Source organism: Chelmon rostratus, chromosome 7, assembly GCF_017976325.1.
Source record: "Chelmon rostratus isolate fCheRos1 chromosome 7, fCheRos1.pri, whole genome shotgun sequence".
NCBI lineage: Eukaryota > Metazoa > Chordata > Actinopteri > Chaetodontiformes > Chaetodontidae > Chelmon > Chelmon rostratus.
This window is the reverse complement of record NC_055664.1, coordinates 4,169,179-4,189,622: the sequence shown is the minus strand read 5'-3', so window position 1 is coordinate 4,189,622 and position 20,444 is coordinate 4,169,179. Positions and strand designations below refer to the sequence as shown.

At 44.4% G+C, this 20,444-nt stretch overlaps 1 protein-coding gene across 9 annotated transcripts in view; it reads left to right on the top strand.

Annotated features, from left to right (window-relative positions):
* Positions 1–20,444, top strand: part of phldb1b (pleckstrin homology-like domain, family B, member 1b) — a 107,772-nt gene that overhangs the window by 59,213 nt on the left and 28,115 nt on the right. For all 9 annotated transcript variants that reach the window (XM_041940746.1, XM_041940749.1, XM_041940754.1 and 6 more), the window contains one exon: positions 4,659–6,160. In XM_041940746.1, coding sequence (XP_041796680.1) covers positions 4,659–6,160 — 1,502 coding nt within the window. The remainder of the gene's footprint in view (positions 1–4,658; positions 6,161–20,444) is intronic.

Sequence of the window (20,444 nt, the reverse complement as noted above, 5' to 3'; positions counted from 1 at the left end):
CTGATTGGGCGCTTCCTGTGCCTCTCTGTCAGGAGCTGCTTATTTAAAGTGGCCAACGGCTGGAGTTTCAGTATCTTTTTCAGAGACTATTTATAAAGCTCCTGTTCCGTTCTACTGTCTGTCGTCTCTGCAGCCTCCCTGGGTTTCCCCTGCAGTCCCTCCCTGCAGCCAGCCTCTGTCCTCCTGTGTGTTGGCCTTGCTTTTCAGCAGAAGGCCTTTATCTTCCTGTGATTTGGCTGCTCTATCTGTCTCTGGCTGCTTGACAGTCTGCAAAAAGCAGTTCTAAGGGTAGGACCGAAACGCTCGTGATGCAGCTGCTTGTTATTGTGGTTGCAGTATGGCACCACCACATGTTGAATCTCTGGTGTTCAAATGGTTTTTTTTTTTATAATGCAATGAAAACAAGCATCCATCAGTAAAATAGGCCTGGACAATTTTGGACAACATATAAAGAATCTTTTTGCTAGTTAGTGCCTCAGACCCACATAAGAAAAACCGCTTTTTTCCTTCATTCCTTTGCTTCACCATATTGGATCGATGAGGTGTCTTGTCAGTATTTTGTATGGAAAAGTGCAGCAGGAAAGAATAACACATTTAACCTAGAAAAGTTCTACTTCATTGCGTCCATTTTTTTTTTTATTTTAAAGTTTGTGTTGATTAATTGAATGCATTTTTCACACCAGTATCTTTTTACAGTACATAGGATTGACTGTGACAACTTCAAAACTATACCTGTGTGTTTCGGCTGTTTCATATTCTCTCTATATAGTGTCAGATTTAATAGATCTGTGTTTTGAACAGTGGTCAAATCTAAATAAGTGTATTTACTCAGCTAGCAAGAATACATTTGAGATACTTGTACTTTTGAGTATTTCCATTGCATGCTACTTTATACTTCTACGCCACATTACAACTCAGAGGGAAATATTGTACTTTTTACTTCTCTACATCCATCCACAGCTTATAAAACAGAAGGCACTGCTACTGATTGAAAAGGACCTTGACCAGCTACCACAGTCAAATGCTGCTTACACACACATAATAATCCAGTAATGTCATAGTACAGCACTCCCTTTTTTCGCTTTATAAATACTTTTACTTCACTTTACTTTTTGATAGTTACATTTTGCTAATTAGGCTAGACTTTTTACCCAAGTATTTTTACTGCATTAATTATGAAAAGCTGTATTGTGGCCTGTCACTGCCACTGGGTGACAAGTGTTTCTCATGTCAGTCAAATATCAGTGTAGTACCACAATTTGTAGACTAGAAGGGTGTTTTGTTGATGTTTTCTCCTCTATCTCATCTAAAACTAACAAAATCTGCATTATAGACACAATGACAGTGACAGGCCATAAAATCCACTGCTGTGACTTCTTAAAGCAGCGCTGTAAATCTCGCAGCAGTTCCCATCACTCTGGACAGGAAGAGCTATGTCAAGGTACCCATGACACCGGAAGTCAGACAGTTTCAACTTCAAAATAAATTAAAATATATATTATATATATATAGCACCGTAGAGACAGAGTGTGTTTGTTTATATATTATATATTTCTATATCAGACCACAAGCGACGATGTTGATATTCAACAATCTCAGTCAGGACTGAATTAGATTATGTAAGGCGTTCACGCTGAGATCACATTACAATGTGCCATCTATTGTTTACTTGTTTTCGTGATGAAAACGCATTTTCACAAGTATCTTCAATGTCGAAAGTAGTTAAATTATAGTTTTATTTTGAAGGTCATTACCGGAAAGGAGTGTTACTTCTTTAGTAACTTGACGTCAGCGGTACTGTAGGCAGCAGCGGTGCCTAGCACCCCAACCCCCGGCTTAAATATCACATCACGGCGTTGAATCTCCATATCTCCCTCGGTGTGTGTGGAGCCAGGCACGGCAGGGCTCCGTCACACCCGGTCTGTAGCCGGTGTCCGGAGGATGTGGGCCTCAGTGTGTGTTACATAGCAGGTGAACCGCACTGACACTGACCGGGTCGCAGTTTTATTTCTTCATGTGAGTAACGTTAACCCTACTGCTTAATGCCTGAGCTTTGGGAGCGAGAAGTGAGACGAACCGGTCTCACGCTAAACTCCATTCAGAATTTGTCGATTTTATGATTATTTGCTTTAGTGGAAAGGTGCACACGACATAAGACATCAGTACATACTTAATGCGAGTCATTGGAATTTTGTTACTCATTCAGCATACAGGTTGTCAATAAATATGTCTTTTTATTCCGAAAAAGAACATTTTTTTTAGCTTTGGTCGCACAATCACTGTGTTCTGGTGAGGGGAAATATAGGGAATGGCAGAAGGACCAAACGTATGTTTAAGCAACTACAGCTTATTGACGATTAAATTCATGCCGAGTTGTGAAGATCCTCACATGAATTAAAATGTCTCAAGTCGTGTTTTATCAGACACGTAGTTTCACCGGAGGGTAAGCCAACGTTAAATTGCCAGATTTTTAAATGAAGTTTGGCACGGTGTCCTCGAGGCGATAGTGTATCCCATGACATCATTGCATGGGCTTTCTCTCAGCAAACGGTTGCTTTTATTATTGTCACCCCACCCCCCCTTCCCTCGTTTTTGACTGTGTACATAAACATCGAGCCGGTTTGTTTGTGACACACAATGTGACATTCGTGCGTGCGGCGCTCAGCGGATCAGATGCGTTATTGTGACGGTCCGCAGACCTTAACACTGTGCCATTTGCATGTAAACGTTAACGGATTTAATTGTGGTCAGGCTGTCATGAAGGCAGAGCTTCATTGTATGGCAGAGTCATTATAGAGGAGAAGGCAGGAAGCTGCTCCCATCTCTGTTGAACAAGCACAGCTAATGCATTATTTGTGAAGCTTCTATATTTTAGAGCAGATTTGCTATTGGGAAATCTCTCTGACATCATCTTTACGAAGGGACAGCATTAATTCTATTCTGTCCTTCCATGTTTGTGATATCTATCCTACAGTCTTTTTTTTTTTAGGATTTCCTAATGTCATTACATCACTATTGGACATGACAGCTCTATTCTTCCGTTCTCTCACCTCTCGGCGTTTGCACTGATGACTCCACGCTGCAATTATCTCCATGTTTCCATTTAAACAGACAAGAAGTCCATTTACACAGATTTCATTTAGCTTTAATAAAACCTGATCTGTGCTCTGATCCCTGCCTCAAGGCCATGCTGGTGAATCTTCCACCGAGGTTGTGTGTTTCTGCTGTAATAATCTACTATGCTGACATTAGAGAGACGGTTAAGATTAGATTACTGGGCCTGTGTCCTACGATGCTTTTGGGCCACGCAGCAATTGGGTTATGTAGGCACATTTTCTCCTGATCCCTATCCAATGCACAGGCCTGTCAGCCTGCCCATCTCCTTGGATATGTCCTTTCTTCTTTCCTCGCCACTGATCCCTCCTCTGTCTTCATGCTTACCTGTCTTTCACAGCTTCTACACTGGGCTGGAAGACATGGATTTAATGATGACTCTGAACAATCTCAAATAGTAGGGCCAAGGTCGTGACTGAGCATGGAGGCTCTGAAATTTAATGAAGATTAAGGACACTTAGTTAAATTCTCTGAAGAGCTCAGGGACAGGAACCCGGACTGTTAACCTCGTTATACAGTCATGAAAGCTCTCCAGGTTAGTTTTGGAAAACACAATCAAGGGAAGGGCACAGAGAAAAATACAGGCAAATATGAGAAAGTTGTGAAAATGCACGTAATTTCACTGCACTGTATGTATTACTTGCTTTATACTTGACTACCTGTAGGGAAAGACGGGACATGTAAGGTCATTCAGAAGATTTGCATTAGGCCTTATACTGTAGATATAAGTAATCAATAGATAATGTAGGATTACACTCTTGGAGTAAGAGTCATAGAAGGCACTTGTGTTAAGAGCTCAGGCCAGTGGTACAGAGGACTATTTTTTGATGAAAGACGAAGAATGACATTGTAAAGCTCTCGGTGAAAAAACACAAAGGGCTGCACCGGTGGGGGAGTGTTGCTTCAGGTACTGGTCCATGACCTTAAAGGCTTATCACACATCAGAACAGCGTATAATGTTTTACAATGTTGTGAGACAGGATTTCATGAAGTAATCGTGGTGACAATCAGTTCATCCTTTGTCTTCACAATGTCCAGGTAAACGGTACTGTAGACATACACTGTTACATGTGTAATTCAAAGTAACGAACCAGGAATGTGCACAGCCGGCACATATTTGATTGACTAACACTATGCCTTGCCAGATTATGTTGCATTTTCATTGTCAGGGCTAATTTATTTGTTTTAAGACCTGGTGTTATTTTACCAGAGCCCTCAGTGTTAGGACCCTGACCGCCGATGGATTGCTCTCTTGAGCTCTCTCATGAATAAGGGGGCTACGTTTGACGCACCCTTAATCTTGGTCCGATTGCAGCCTAGTGACCTTTGTTTTATTGGTGCATATGTTTGGAGGAAAGGCCATTCCAACATTTTTCTCCGTTGAGGTTTGATGAATTGTATGTTTGTTTGAATTCTTCAGTTTGGCGATTGAGACTCTCAGAGACTCCCAGTTCAGTGATTGTACACAACTAATATCTATTTTGTACCATTTGTATTTTTTGTTTCTTAAGACAACTTTGTTTTGTCTGTCTTCTTGCCCTCAGACACGGAGAGCTTGGTCAATGGGAATCACCAGGACAGTCCAGCCCAGTCTCCCGCAGCTCCGGGAGAGAGAGTCCAGTCTGAGCACAGTGCAATTGTCAGCTCTATTGAGAAGGACCTCCAGGACATCATGGACTCCCTAGTCATGGATGACCCCCAGCCTTCTTCCTCGGAGGGCAAAAAGCCTCCTGGAGCTCAACCCATTCCCCACTCTCCTCTATCGCCCATGGTCAATGGAGGGGGCCGGTATCTGCTGTCCCCTCCTACCAGCCCAGGGGCCATGTCTGTGGGGTCCAGCTATGAGAATACATCCCCTCCCTTCTCTCCCCTCTCCTCACCCTCAGCGGCCAGCAGTGGGAGCTTTACCAGCCCGTCTCCTAGTGGAGGACCCCAGGACCAGAGTTCTTCTCTGCCGCCAGTGCCTGTACGCTCCTCTAGCTACAACTTCACCACCCAGCCTCCGCCTGTACCCCAGCCACGGACCATACTGCCTAACTTTAGCAGCAGTGGGGTAGGCCAGAAGGTTCAGGAAAGCCCCAGGTTGCAGAGGAAGGTCTTAATAGAGGCTCCTCCAAGCCCCAAGCCAAGCCGCAGAGGGCTAGGTCAAGATGGCTCTGAGAGCCCACGACAGACCCCTCTTCTGTCCTCTACTGAATCTCTCAGTAGTAGAAACATTGTGCCAAGTAGCCCCAGACTCACTCCCAAATTCCCTACCTGTCCGTCCCCATCGCCCTCCAGTCCCAGGACCAAGACAGCCACGGTGCTCCAGGAAAGGCCTGCCAGTCCTTTCAGAGAGCAGAACAGCCTAGGTGATTGCTCCCTAACCTCCAACCCCTCCAGGCAGCTTTCCCAACCCACCAGAGCCTTCCAGCCTCCCCTGGACCCCATTGTACACATCATTCAAGGATCACCGCTCCAGCAGCATCCACGTTCACTGCAGCCCCCTGAAAGCCCTCGCATGGCCAGGAGAAACATGGAGCTGAACGGCAGCAGTGGAGGGGGCAGCAGTATGAGAGAACTGCCACCTCTTAGCCCCTCAATGGCTAGGAGAGGGGTCCCGGTACTCCCAGGGGCGCTCCCAGGAACAGTCCCCACATTGAGGACTCCAGATAGCCCCTCAAGTCTGGGCAAGTTTGTCCCAGAGAGTCCAAGGCTCCGACGCAAGTCTGGATCTACATCCGAGGAGTCAGCATGCAGCCGGGGTATCCGAGCCCGCAGTCCGTCACCTACTTCTATGATGATGGAGGGTGGTGGAGGAGGGGGAGTACGGAAGGCGAGCTTTGGGAATTCTCTGTCCCCTGCTTACAGTCTGGGCTCCCTGCCTGGCTCGTCCCCTGTAGCCAGCCCCAGGACCCATAGAAAGATGTCTGCAGGGAGACTGCACCCTGGCATGAGGGAGAGGAAGAACAGCATCTCAGAGATCAGCGACAATGAGGACGAACTCCTGGAGTACCACCGACGACAGAGAGAGGAGAGGCTTCGAGAGCAGGAAATGGAGAGACTGGTGAGTCTGGAACAAGTGAACAAAAATCATTCATTTCATTCGTTACATTTTGACTTAGAGGTTAAAGCAGATTTACTTGACGTGTCACAGGGTTTGTACCCATTTCCTGAGCTGATCTGGAAAATGGTAAATATTTTACTTATGACTCTGGGGCAGTTTACAACTGAGTTGTTTGAACCTGATAACTAGTCTTAATGCTATCAAGAGTTTGTCAGGTTTAGACAGATATTGAGATGCTGATATTATCATTCCACTAAAACTGATGGTTCATCCCTGACCAGATCAATCTTGGGAATAGGGCTCACATTGGACAAGCTGTTGTTTTCTTGATAAATTAATGATTAGTAGATCAAGACCAAGGCCATTTGTAGGAGTGTGGGACTGTTAATGGAGAGAAGCTGGTGTTTACATCTACAGTGCTCTTCATCTCTGCAAGGTGTCCTTGAGCAAGGGACTGAAATCCTACCACTGATTCAGGGTCTGTGTGGGGCAGTAATGGGTTTGTTTGTAACCATGGAGTAAAATGCAGTCTGACTGAATTCAGTATTCTGAATTAAAGGTGGCAGCTGTTTCTGTTGTCATGCTGCACCAGTAGTTTGAAGAGTTTGTGCAGATTTTTTGTTGTTAAACCGAGTCTGTTGAAATGAGTTGAAGGCAGAAGTAAGCGTGCATATGATTTTATATTTTGTTTGACAAAGGAAATCTTTGCATTGTGATGTGAGAGGATTTTACTGAGGGTCTTCAGACAGGTCAGCAACTTCCCCCAAGCACCTTCTAACCCATCTAACAGAATTTAATTTGTATTATCATCACTAGAAGACTTCCAGTGTGCGATGAAATGTTGTAAATATTGTTGCAGAGGCTTCAGTCAGTATGACCTGGAAGAGGGTAGTGTAACAGTTGCAGTATCTCCATGTTTGTTTGGAAAAGCAGGAATAACCAGGCCCATAAACCATCTCAGTGAACTGGCTGTAACTTGGCTGTCTGCTGTCTAAACTGCTGCTGACATGCAGTCTCAGGGTGCCCAGATGAGCCCATAGCAACCGCATTGTTTGTTGTTTCCTAAACTGAACAGAGGGGGGGAGGGAGCGCCGTTAGACATCTTGAACTTGTCTGCCAGTCTGAATGAAACTCCTGAGACAAAGTCCTTATAAAAGTCTTTTTATGTGTTCGTGCCTGCATGAGAAGGCGTTTGTGCGCCCTGCTTGTAATTACAAAATGGGTGTTTTTTAAAGTGTGAGACTGAGTGACGGCGGCTCAGCTGGATGACTGAGGCGATGTGCCCTCTGTGCACCAGGTCGTGCTCTGGTACCTCCTATAGAGGCAACAGTGTGTTGGCAGGGCCAGACCCATACACTGAGACTGTGTTTAACCCTTAGCAGCGAAGTGGGCTGTATGTTACAAGGCCAGAGAGAGAGAGCCACTCGAGTTAATGGTCAGGGCTCAGGTTAGGTTATGGTTGACCATCACCTGGGGCTATGGTTAAGCTACCCCAATTTCTGGCCTTAGTAGTCTGTACCTTACTCTGTGATTCGGTCACAAACTTTAGGGGAAAAATCAAGGTGTTTCTGTAATCAAACAGATGTCTCATGACTGCGCCTGTTGAGAAAATAGGAAATAGTGGGCTTTGGCATCGGTTTCACCATCGCTTATTATTCATGGCACCGATAGTAGACATACAAAGGTATCTTTTCATGATACAACTTGCTTCTGCATAACAGGTGAAGAATTAACATTTTGACTTTTCTCCTTAGAATTCAGTGAATGAGCCAGTATACAGAGAGAGTGCTGAGGCCATAAATGGGGCTAGGTCTGGGGTTAGGGTGGCTTCTATAAAACATAACTCCCCACAAACCCAACACCACGGCGAGTTACTGTAAACATCAGCAACTAAGGCCAGCCGAGAGGCGACCTATGAGAATGAACATGGAGGAGTAGAAAAGATGACAGCCGAGACGAGTCTTGATGTGTAATATATACGCTGTGAGCTCTGGTTTTTCACACCTGCACATACCCTAACCAGTCAAACCCTAAAGCCTTTGTTCTTGTTGAAAGGTTATAAGCCACAGCAACCTTTGGACTAGCACAAAATATTTACATTAGACGTGTGCAAATAGCTCCTGGCGCATAAGGTCAAGAACACATTTCTATCAGGTGAATGAGGCGCACAGGGACTGAGACTCGGAGGCAGGATTCCTCTGCAGCACGGTGCGTTATTGCATTTTTCGACGGCAGAAACTCGCAGCTCTTCGAGGAGGCAGGGCGTGGAGCTGCAGGGCCTGTAATTAGTCACAGTTGACTCACTGTCATGACAGATTTTTCTTGCCCAGGAGCGTCTGCATTTAAATCATTTCACACACAGCCTGCTACTCATTCATACAACTGATTACCAAAAAACAAAGTTGTGTGAACAGTGAGTCTCGGAGAGGTTTATTCAGGGAAGCGAGTCTTATTGTGAAATCAACAGGAGTACACAGCTCAGAGGCAGCGGGAGGCTGCTGGGAGACTCCAGCTACACTCATACACTCGTGTACTGATAAATATCAGGCTGGTGAACTTTGAATATGTTTTAGCCTGTTGGTGTTGTTGAAATGGGGTTTAATTTTGTATGTTTGATTCATACCCCATTGGCTATGAAGTGCTTAACCTCATATATTTATAGTTTCATTTTTTTTCACACTAATTCACTAATTAATGGAAAGCTTTTGGTAATACTCCATACTTATTTTTGTTTTAATACCATTACACAATAATGAATATTAGCAAAAGCATGTATTGTGGCACCGTCTGTCCCATTATATTGGTATTGATGTTAAAGTTTGAAACCCCACATGGTCAAAACCTGTCCATTAGTTTAATCTTGGTCACATGATAGCAGCTGGTTGTGTATAGGGAGGAGATTGGATCCTCTGTTCTAGGATGGCTTTTTCAGAATTTTCTGTTGGTCTTCGTCCCATCTAAGTGGACTATAGCCTGACCAATACTGGATGCACATACTAAGACATTTCACAGTGTAAAAATCAACTCGTCTTTCCTTTCAAACTTTGTAACAGTGATTGTGTTTTTAAATTAATCCAAACCTACTTTGGCATTTCTTGTTACCCACTAGCCAACATATACACAGATACTGTTACATCAGCAGCAGCTAATATCAGCTGATATCTGATTGTTCGGTCAAGCTAAAATGGACCATGAGGGGAGATTTTTTTCATATAACTAGTGAAATGATTTCTGAATGTGGTAATATTTTGTGTGTGTATAACATGATTAAGAGGAGGCTTGAAAGCTCTTCACCTTCACATGTTAAATGGTGAAGGTGGCAGATTCTTTGAAGAGTCCTCTCACAGAAGATGATGATCCAAGGCGCTCTGAAGACGCTGCCAGAGGCCGTTTGAAGGGTTTTTTTGTCCTGCTTTTTCATATTACAACTGATTTGACTGGCTGACTCTTGGTGGTGCTGACATCCAGTATGTTGGTATAATGCAGCTAATTTCATAGTCAATCCACCGGGCTCTTTACAGTAAAACTGTGAAGCTTTGTCTCATCATCCACTGAAGGTGGGGTTAATAATCACTGATGTTACATAAATACAAATGCAGTGTTTTGTAGGTCTGCGTAGCGTGCGTACATAAATATGTAGAATAACTGCATTCTCCCCGCCGTTATTTTGGCAAGCATTGATTAGTAGTCCCGGCAAATCAGAGAGCGGACTGTTAGCTGACGTTATTTCAGGAATGAACACACTGTTTACCATTTTTGATTTGAAAACTTTATTTAGTTTAGCTCTTTTATTTAGCTGAATACTTGGCCGGCTCTGAGTCAGTGAGCGTTCAGTTTCCATGGCAGCCAGCACGCCAGAAATCACTAACAGTCACATCAGACGTTCACTAATCTAATAATACTTCAGCCCTGGTTATGCTGATGTAGGCTGAACATGTTTCAGCCGATATAAAATAATGCTAAGTCGCTGGACTTCCCCTTTAACCTAAACAGACTTTCATGCAACGTACATGTACGTGTATCCATATCCTGAGTGATTTAGTTGAGCAGGGTGTTTCAGAGGAGACCTCTCCATCCAGGCAAAACGCTGAAAACATTTTCACATGAGAAATAAAACATTTAAAAATGTCTGAAATATCAGCTGTGGGCAGGAATCATTCAAAAAGGTTCACGGCACCCATATTGGTCAAATGACATGGAAAACTCCTTAAACGTCATCTAATTCAGCCTCATGTCGTCCTCCGGAGCCTGGAGGTAAGCCTCTAATGACCGGTCTGCAGGGAGGACTGTTTCCCCGTGTCCAGCTGATCCAAGCTGTCCAGCCTGGCACTGCTGTCTCCACATGGCCGTCTGTCTGACTGACACGCTGTCTTGGCAAACACACTTGGCATATGAACTGAGTCGCAGCGTGCTTCGCCTGTGGCAGACACACACACACACACACACACACACACACACACACACACACACGCCGTTCTTCTGTCCATGGAAGATGACCTCATCTTTACTCTGCTGCGAGTTAAGATCGCACCATTGATTTTAACGAGCAGACCGTAGGCTGCCTCGTCACCTTTTGTAACGTGTTGGATCAGACCAATGTGTGTCTACTCTGAATGAAGTCCTCAGGACGTCGCTGTGTGCCACTGGCCCTGCAAAACATTTCAGCTGCTATGAAAGCTATGAAGCTTCCCTCTTAACCCAGAATAGCAAATGACAAAGAAGCTGGAATACCACTTTGTCAATTGCTATTTTTACATTTGAGCTTATTTTGCGCAGTGAAACGTTCTCTCTTTGTGAAGAACTGTTTGATTTCCACTCTTGTTAGCTAGCATGACTTGAACGTGAGGAGGGGCAGCCTGTGCCAGGGTCCTGTGGAGAGGCAGATCTGTTGTTGCGATCCCTACTGGTTGCTGGTGGAGGTTGGTGAAGGTCACAGATTGCTTAATGCATCTTTAACAAAGGCTCGCATGAGGCTTTTTCAAGTCTCTTTGGGCTCAGCTCAGTTTTTTTGCGGCGTTGCCCTTGAAATATCAGGGATGGGGCTTCAGAATATTTCGCCTGAGGCAGAGATTTGATTTAGTGGCAATTTAAAAGAAAGTCAAACTCTGGCCTTTATCTTCATCATAGGGCAGGCTGCCACCAGCAACCTGAGCCAGTCTGCCCTGTCTCCTCCATCGCCCCCCCTCTCTCCCCTGTCTCTCTTTGTGTCTGCTCTGCTCTGTCATTTTCCAGCCCAGCAGGGCGTCGCAAATGTCGGCCGTACGTGACACAGAGAAAAGACTTTCCTGCATGGCTGGAATCTTTGCCCGTGTCCACGAGGATCAGCGGACCAAATATACCCTCGCGCTGGCGAACAGAACACCATGTGTGTATACCACCATCTTACAGGGCACGTCCAAATATGTCCAGCAGCTACTGCGGGACACCAAACCTGCCCACCTAGGCTGCCAAATATATCCTGCACCTACACTGATACAGAGTGCAGTGTAAACCCACTGACCAGCGGGCGGAACTTTGTTCACGCTGAAGGGGATTTTCTGCACAATTATACTTAGTTTTCTGTACTTTACTGTAGAGGGAAGAAGTACACGGCAGTGTATGTTTAGACGACAGGATCAACCCGTCCATTTGTGCGTCTGTGTCAGTGGTTCAAATCATCATGCGGCAGATTACTGTGATTTTTACTGTTTTTGGTTGAAAACTCAACGGCTCCAACAGATGAGACAGTCGAGTAGAGTCTCGATCTGGGACAGAGATAAGTCTGATTCTCTGCCCGTCCAAAGGAAAGCTGCAGTAATCCAGTCTTCAGACAGCACCAACAAATGTGCCTGCTGTGGATTTCCTCCACTGAAAACAAGATGCCAGATTAGGACGCATCATGTCACTTGATGCACTGTTGCTTTTACTCTCCATGATATTGAACTGATCATGAGAGAATATACAGTGGAGGAGGCAGTTGTTTGGAGCTTTAGCTGGATCCTGTTCTTAGTACTGTAAGGAGTCTGCTGTTTTGTGACCTCGCCACTAGAGGGGGTCATCTAACTATTCAGTACCACAGTTGAATTTCACCCCCTCACGTCTAACGGCTACACAGCCAATCATGCTGAAACTTTATTTAGAGGAAATGAACCAAAAAAACCATTAGAAACACCTTTCTAACATACTCTCCACTTCATACATATAATTCATCACACAGCAGTTTCCTTAATTTCCTTTAAATGAGTGGGTAGGCAATTACATTATTGACTCAGCCCTGATTAATGGACAGTTTGTGATTAAAAGATGCTTTACAAAGAATATAAAAAAAGTTAGCTTGAATTGAAAAAATCTACATTAGAAAGCCCTTAACTGTTTTCACACCTGAAACCTGAACCTGTTTCACACCTGGAAAACCAGGATATCTAACAACAACAAACCAGGAGTTCTAACATTTGTTTGTTTTATTTATCTATTTCATGCTGAACACTTTGGGTCTTCATTGAAACAGGACATAGTAAGACGCTGAAGCATATTAAGACCGGCATAGTAATGATTATAATCAGAGCATAACACAAAATCTGAGCCTTTTCAAAATGCATTTGTAATGCAAAAACAAATTATTTTTATTATTGATTTTCTCAGTTCATCTGTTGTACAATCAGTCAGTAAATTGTCAGAAAATTGTGAAAACTTATTATCACAATATCCTGGAAAACTGAGCTGAGGTCTTCAGATGTATTGTTTTGTCTGACCAACAGTCCAAAACACAAATACATTTAATGGACAACCACATAGGTCAAAGAAAAGCAGCACATCCTCACAGTGAACGTTTGACATTTTGAATTGAAAAATATTATAATATGTTAAGAATATTAGAATATTCTTAACAACAATATTACAACATTTGTCTCAATAATACAAAGACAATTCATAAATACAAGAGTGGGAATCAGTACTCACAACAATAGTAACATCTACATAAACATTAGGTACATCGAGGATTGTGTTGCAGAGACTTGATGTTTCTTGTAAACCACTACAAGCAAAACCACATCATCCAGCCTGCTCCATTATGCTAATTCCTCACCCAGTAAAGACCTCGGTGTATCTAAATGCTAGGCACAGTGCTTAAGTGTTTTGTCAGCAGCTAAGATAAATTGGTCCATTGTTACTGCTGTCCAAGTACATTTCAAACTCCCAACTACGATGTTAGCAGAGGAAGCAACACCTTTTCCAGTGGCCTCCTTCCTTTTTGATCCCTGGAAAGGTCTGTGTGTACGTGCTTCTCCTTGATGTGAAATGCACGACAAACCACCTCGAATGGTTGCGCTAATCTGCTGCATTATTAAACACTCAAAAGAGAAATAATTACACGCAGGCAGATTATGTGCAAATATGCATTGGCTGACTCAGCCTTTAAGCTTAGAAGCACTTCAGAGCGTGTTTGAAACCAGTTATCTACACCTGCGAGTTTTCTGCATTTAACAGCTGAATCCAAAGCCTATTTCAGGTAAGCCCAGCCAGTGCACACAGTGCAAAGTGGTGTATAAAGTTAGCCCCCCTGCTTTTCTTAGAATCAACCAGCAAGCCTCCTACCAGTCCAGGAAGTCCTGAAACATAAAGATCTCTAACTCCGCCCCTGTTCATGCAGAGTCCTCACCACCTCTCACAAGACCTGAGTGGGGGGTGGAGGGGGAGTCGAGGGGTAGGCTGCTTTCCATCCGTCCCAAAGTAGCACAGCCAGTTGTGAAATCACTTTCGAGTACAGGAGGAGTCGTGTAGAAGCACAGGGAGCAGCTACATCTTCCAGTCCTGTTGCAGAGCTGTGGTAGACAGAACCTGAGTGTGTGTGTGTGTGTGTGTGTGTCTTTGTGTGTGTGTGTCATGGACCGGTATCATGTGCTGGGTGGCAGCAGGACTGTGCCGGCGCTGAGACGAAGTCTGAGCAGGGAGCAGGCCATGGTGTATCTGCTCACTCTGGCTAAAGAGAAGCCGGTCCTTCTCAACAGCGTGGCGGCACTCATGAAGGTAACCAATGCCGCTGCTAATATTAACAAAGCTCTGCCACTTGTTGCTCTCTGGCTGGATTTAAATAGACTGCGGATGTTCCTGTGATGGGGTCTTTGCTGTGGGTTTGGATAATGTATGTCCTGTTTGGAAAGGCCTGTCGCCTTCATGTGATGCTGTGGTTAAGCTTTCTGCCGGCTCAGTCATTAACAAGGGGAGCTTTCAGACTACAGGCTGCTTTTTCTACATGGGAAACTTTACGAGTCGAGCCTTGAGAAATATGTTACGTGTGTTTATGGGCAGGTGGAAACTTGCTGTGTATGTGCGTTCAAAAGCGAATCAGTCGAATCCTGCAACAGGAAATAAATGAGAAAACACTACATAGCTCCAAAAGCGACATTGTGCCTCATCAGGTGCAGTAAACCTGTTAGTACTGTGCTTTAACAGAACAACCTGCTGTTTCCATTCAACAAGAATGGAAATAACGTGGAGAAAGCTGCTGTGGGAGATGTTCATGTGGTCCCACCCAACCATGAGTCTGTCTCTGGAGCTGTTGAAAAGTTCTGCGTAGTTTCAGTATCATTACATGTTTTGTTGTTTTTAAATACAAGGATTGTTCCTGGCATTATAGTCTTGTCAGCCTCCAAACTGTATAAAAAAAATGAAATGACAGAAATAGTTCAGAAAGTTCCGGAAGAATTTATCAGGAAGCTCATATATTGAGCTAATTCCAGAGAGAGCTCAAGAGGTCACCCCGTCATGCTGTGGGGCAGGCTTAGTGGCATGTGGTGATGATGATGATGATGGATGCCAGAGTTTGCTTTAGAGGAAAGATGGAGGATTATTCATGTCTGGGAGACAGAGGATGATTGCTTTACGTTAAATGGAGAAAGGAGACAAATTGTCTTTTTTAGAATTTCACAATAAAAGCAGAACAGTAACAGCGCTGTTCCTCAAACATTCATTCAAGTCATGACGTAAACATCGATTTTCTTTCTGCAGATCGACTAATCCATCAACCACCTGAATGAATTACTGGAGATGTGTTAGAAGAACGTATACATGAATATATTGCAAAATAAATTTCAGCATGGTGCATGTACAGAAACAAAAATGATAGTTTGGAATCATCAGGAATAGTTTTTTTTGCCAGTCCTCTATGTGCAGTAATACTACGAATGATAAACATGATTGTCGTAGGACTCGTTGGTAGTGACCTGGCTGTCGAGCAGGCGGCTGTGCACATCCTGCAGCGTGACAGCTGGGTAACTGTGTGCTGCTGTTTACTTTGGCTGCTATGCTCTGTAAATCTCCTCTGGCTAAACACTCCCACATGCATATACAGTTCAGCAGTTGACTACTACCAACCAGCTGCTATTGACTTATAGTTTTTGGGGGTTATTGGAATTTAATCTCCTAATTTCATATGCACAGCAAATTGTTAACCTTAACGAAGCTGACGCAACTGACTGCGGATCTTGCAGGCTTGGTTTTATCTCTACCCTACAACAATAATCAAGCCATAAGCTGATTATTATCAGCAGCGGTGTTTAGAGAATGCTAAAATACGACTCCCATCCAGCCTTTAATCACTGTATCTTGTCTTTGATGTTCTCATCTCTATGCTGGTAGCGTTTGACACGATAACGGGAATCCAGGCCTCACTTAGAGAGATGCCTCCGGGGCCTGGATCCCAGCTGAAGCCGAAGCCTCGCCGGTTTAAATGCCAGCCGCCCCCACCGGGAGCAACTACTCCATAGTTTCATTTTAAGATCAGTGCCAGCGACATCAACATGGAGGACCACCAGCTTATTATTGAGAGAGGTTGGAGAGCCTCCTCGTCCTCTTCCCCCTGCCTGGCTTTGATGCTTATGTGTTCCACAGGGGGAGGAAAAAGCAGCAGCAGAAAATAAAATAGGAGCATCTCTTGTTAGGATCATCTGTTTGTTCCTCCTCTGGGACCTGAACACGATGAACCCTCCAAGGATCAGAGTCTGATCATGAATGGGGTTTGTTTTGCAGACTGTTACGGAGCGCTCGCAGATATCATGCGGAGAATGAGGCTTTGTTGAAGTTTCCCGGTTTAGTCTCGAAACCCTGCGCGCGTGAGATTTGTGTTCACGCCTGTGACGTAGGCGAACACGGCGAAGAAGAAAACGTCTGCACACTAAAGTAACTGCTCTGATCAAAGGTACGCAGACGGGGAATGGCCCCGGGGTGCTCGGGGAGGAGGAGGCGAAGAGGAGGGAGAAACATTAAAGGGCATGAGAGAAAACAGGAGACGCTGGCTCTCAGGGGAGAGAGGGAGACATGAGGAAGAGATGCTGACTGCTGGGAGGATGAAAATACGCCAAGTAAAGAGTAACATGAGGGGACCACGCTGACTAAATCAAGCAGAGCTGACTGAGTGAGATGTAGGATGTCACATTAGAAGACTGTCTCCGGTTCATATGAGAATAAATGAATGGGAGCATTCCTAATTGCTGCCTTTTATTGTGCTGGAAAATGCGTTTAACCAAACAACATTGTTGCATCCATTAAAAGACTACAAAGAGAAGACAGCAGTTCACTAAATAATGCTCCTTAATGAGTTTAAAGCAACGTTGTGTAACTTTTCAAAGATGAAATAGCACAATCTTCTTCTTACAAATTAAATGTGGAATTCACAAGCAATTAAACGCACCCTTGCTCTGTTAAACACACTCCGGGGTTTATGCACCACAGCCTCACTTGGTCTGGTATGACCAGTAGCTTATTTTGCCCAATGTTAGCTGATGTTTGTTGACTTCTTGACTCTTCTCTACGTTACGCTGCGTTGAGGTATGTCACGGATTAAAACTGATTTTATCACAACAGTACAACAGTTAAGGCCATTGTGTGTCTGATTCCACTCGCTGTAAGGATGATGTGTTTACAGCAGCGCTCTCAAACTAATCTTCTGGGATGTGTCCAGCACGCAACAAATGGAAGAAAGGACCCACACACGTGAAGAGTCGGAGCATGTGTTTGTTTGTGTGTTCGTGTTTGCACCGATGTTGTTTATGTCTGTCGTATGTCGTCTGCTGTGGCCCTTTTGTTGTTACACAGTCTAACTCTTTAATTTTCACGTCACCGATTTCGAAAACCCCACCTCAACAACATTTGGAATTGCAAAACGTTGAAAGGCGCATCATCATCATCATCATCATCATCATCAACAGCAGCTTCAACCTCAAGATGTCTTTGTCAAGCCCCGCTGTCATGAGAGCCACCCACAGGGCGAGAGGTGGAGGCCTGTGGAATGTGTGAGCTGGTGTCTGGGGGTGGATGCAGGCTGGAGCATGGAGAGCTCTGGGAACGAGGCATTCCTCCGCAGACTCTCGGTTGTCTGGAAGTATCACCCCCTCCCTTCTCACAGACTCGGAGCCTGGGGGACTTTGACCCTGCACGAAGGCTTTCTGTAAAGCCTCACATGTATGGGATTTACACTGCTGTACTCTGGCCTAATGTAACCTACCTGCCTTAAAGTTTTACTGCTTTGTTTTTTCAAGTAGTAGTCTTGAAAGACAATAAAGGAATTTAATGATAAAGATATATTTCTAGGGTACGCTTTTTTTTAGAAAATCTGATGTTTCATTGGCTGACATGAGTGATGAATCATGGCAGGAAAGTCCATGTCTGTATCACAGATGGTTATTAAATATGACTTCAGTGTGTGACTACACTGCTTTGGAGGAGGTGTTGAGCAAACATGGCTGAACTAATCTGTATGTTTTTGTGTGCATCACCTTGCTGCTGGTTTCACACTTGTGACTTGGCTTTTCTCTGCATGGCCCGCTGACAGAGCAGGGCTCACAGAGGCTGCTTCAGGCTGTTTACAGACACAGATCTACTGCCTTTGGATGAAAACAATGAATAGTAGGCTAAGAAGGAATAGGACACTCTCAGAGCAATCCTACATGAAACCCACTTGCATCCAGGCTTAAACACATTACAGAGTGCAGTAGAAACTGTTAGAAACTCATCTTGCACACCTGATTGAAATAAGGTGGGTGGAGGGTGTCGTGTGTGGGATATAGTTGGATCAGGTGTGCAGAACAGGTATACAACCGTTAAGCATTACTATTACCATTATTACAAATGTGTTGTTGTGTGTTCAGTGACTGTACCAGCACAGTGTGCCGGTTGGTAATTTAAAAAAAAAAAAAAGATGTGTGTGCCTAGAGGTCTTTTGCTGTGGTATTGAAAGAGCTGTTGTTTTTCATGGTAGTTTTGTAAAACTCTGCTATCGTGATAACATTTGTTGCTGTCACCATCTCTCCCTTGTCCTCCCAGCCCACCAGAGGGGTGTTGTTATGGTGTTGTCATGGGGGGGGGGGGGGGGGGGGGGGGTGTTACTGACTTTAAAAGGCCAATATTTGTTCATCTGTCTTTCCAACAAGCTGTCTTGGCTTCGATGTGTGCCTCATTTCAAGGCTTGAGCTGGTAGCTTCAGTGTCCACCATGAGAGTGAGTAAACCCATATTTTCATTCTTCTCTCCAGGCTCCAAGTGAAAATTAGCCAGATTTCAGGTTAATGGTTGGGAAACCTTTTTAATAGACTCATGATGTTAATTAGAAAAAAGCTATTTGCAGTATTTTGGGAAATATGTGTTATTCATCCTCTCAACAGAAACAGAGGCCTGTATTTGCATAGCCTCATTGAACTATTGTGGAATTATGTCGTTCAAGCCAAAACTCTCAGTACTCCAACTGGGAAGTGCGAGCTTGGCATCTAGTAAAAAGGTTTTGATCAACACACTGACGTGTTGTGTACCACCTTGTTCCCTCCAGCCAGCACTCAGAGTCCTAAGGGACCTGCTAATGACATCTACAGAGAGACCTACAGACTTAGAAACCAAAGGGTTTCAGTGCCTGTGGCAGCTACAACCCCCAAACATAACAATTTCTCTGGCATTTAAAAGACCCACATGAGAAATCAGAAAATATGGGATTCACGCCTATCTGTCAACGTGCAGTTGATTAGGAGCATAATTTTAGCACAGTTTGTACGTCAGATGTCAGATTTGATGCCGCGTCAAGTTGATTTATGTTGAGGCCAAACACATTTAACGGTATGAAATCCGTCTGTGATCCTGCTCCTCATCCATCACGCAGGTTTGGTAGCTTGAAGGCCGTCTGAAACTCAAACGACACAACAACAATCAGCTTTTTGACAACAACGAGACAGGCGTTGGATCGCTGAGTGGTCTAATCCGTGTGCAGATGTTGAGTGGGAGGACTCGTGAGTAGTTGTAGACTTGCCAGTGAGTGTTTGAAGTTACTGTTTTCTCATGAATGTACAGCTCTGTTCCACAGCCCAAAGGGGTCTTTTAACCCACCCACTCAGTTAAAAGCTAACCAGCCCCAGATTACAGGTTCAAGCTGTAGCTCCTAATCATGCAGATGCTCCCTCAGTGGGAAAGCTGTGCTCGCTGCAGTCTGGGGGAGAAAATCCACCAGGGCATTTCTAAGTGGGTGAGGACAATTTTGTCTGCCAAGTGTTCCTACACGAACAGAAACGGCCTGAACCAGATCGTAAGAGCATAACGTACCACCGCTTCCAGATGCTTTTGTTATTTGGAGGAGAGTTTCTGAGGAGGTCGCGCCTATAGCTGAGCAATATGAGTTCCTGTCAAAGCCGATGTTTCTGGTTTGAGCTTCCAGTTGTGTGAGCATTCAGTTTGTTCAAATTTGACCATTACAAAAACCAGCTTCATCCAAACCAGCTGAAACTGGACTCAAAAAGCACTCACAGTTATGTTCCACTGAGCAGCTCCCTCAGTCTTCAAAGATCAATCATGTGTGATAGAAAATCTAAAAAACGTTTCTTTCTAGTATGTAACAAAGTGATTTATATAATCTCTGAAACACTGCTGAGTCAGCGCAGAGACGCTGTGTCTGCAGCAGAGGGGCACACAGCAGCAGACAGCAGCTGACGTGTAGAGTTCAGAGCTCACCCTGTCCCATAGGTGGGCTGACCCCTCATAGCGACAGCTGGACAACCGGCCGCGGAGTCTCACCCGGGGGAGAGGGCAGCGTGGGCTGCTGTGTTGTTTCAGGGGTGAGAGAAATCATGACAAACATCATGTCTGCTCTTCCTGAAGCTGAGGCTGGGTGGCCAATCTATCCTGCAGATTACTGTTCCTGTGCTTATCAACAAGTCATTGTGTTCGTTTGGAGATTCTTCCCACACTACAGCAGCCTGCATTATCTTGAATGATGATCATGCCATAGTTTACTTTTTAACTGAATAGGTAAAGTTTGTCAAGCTGATCGA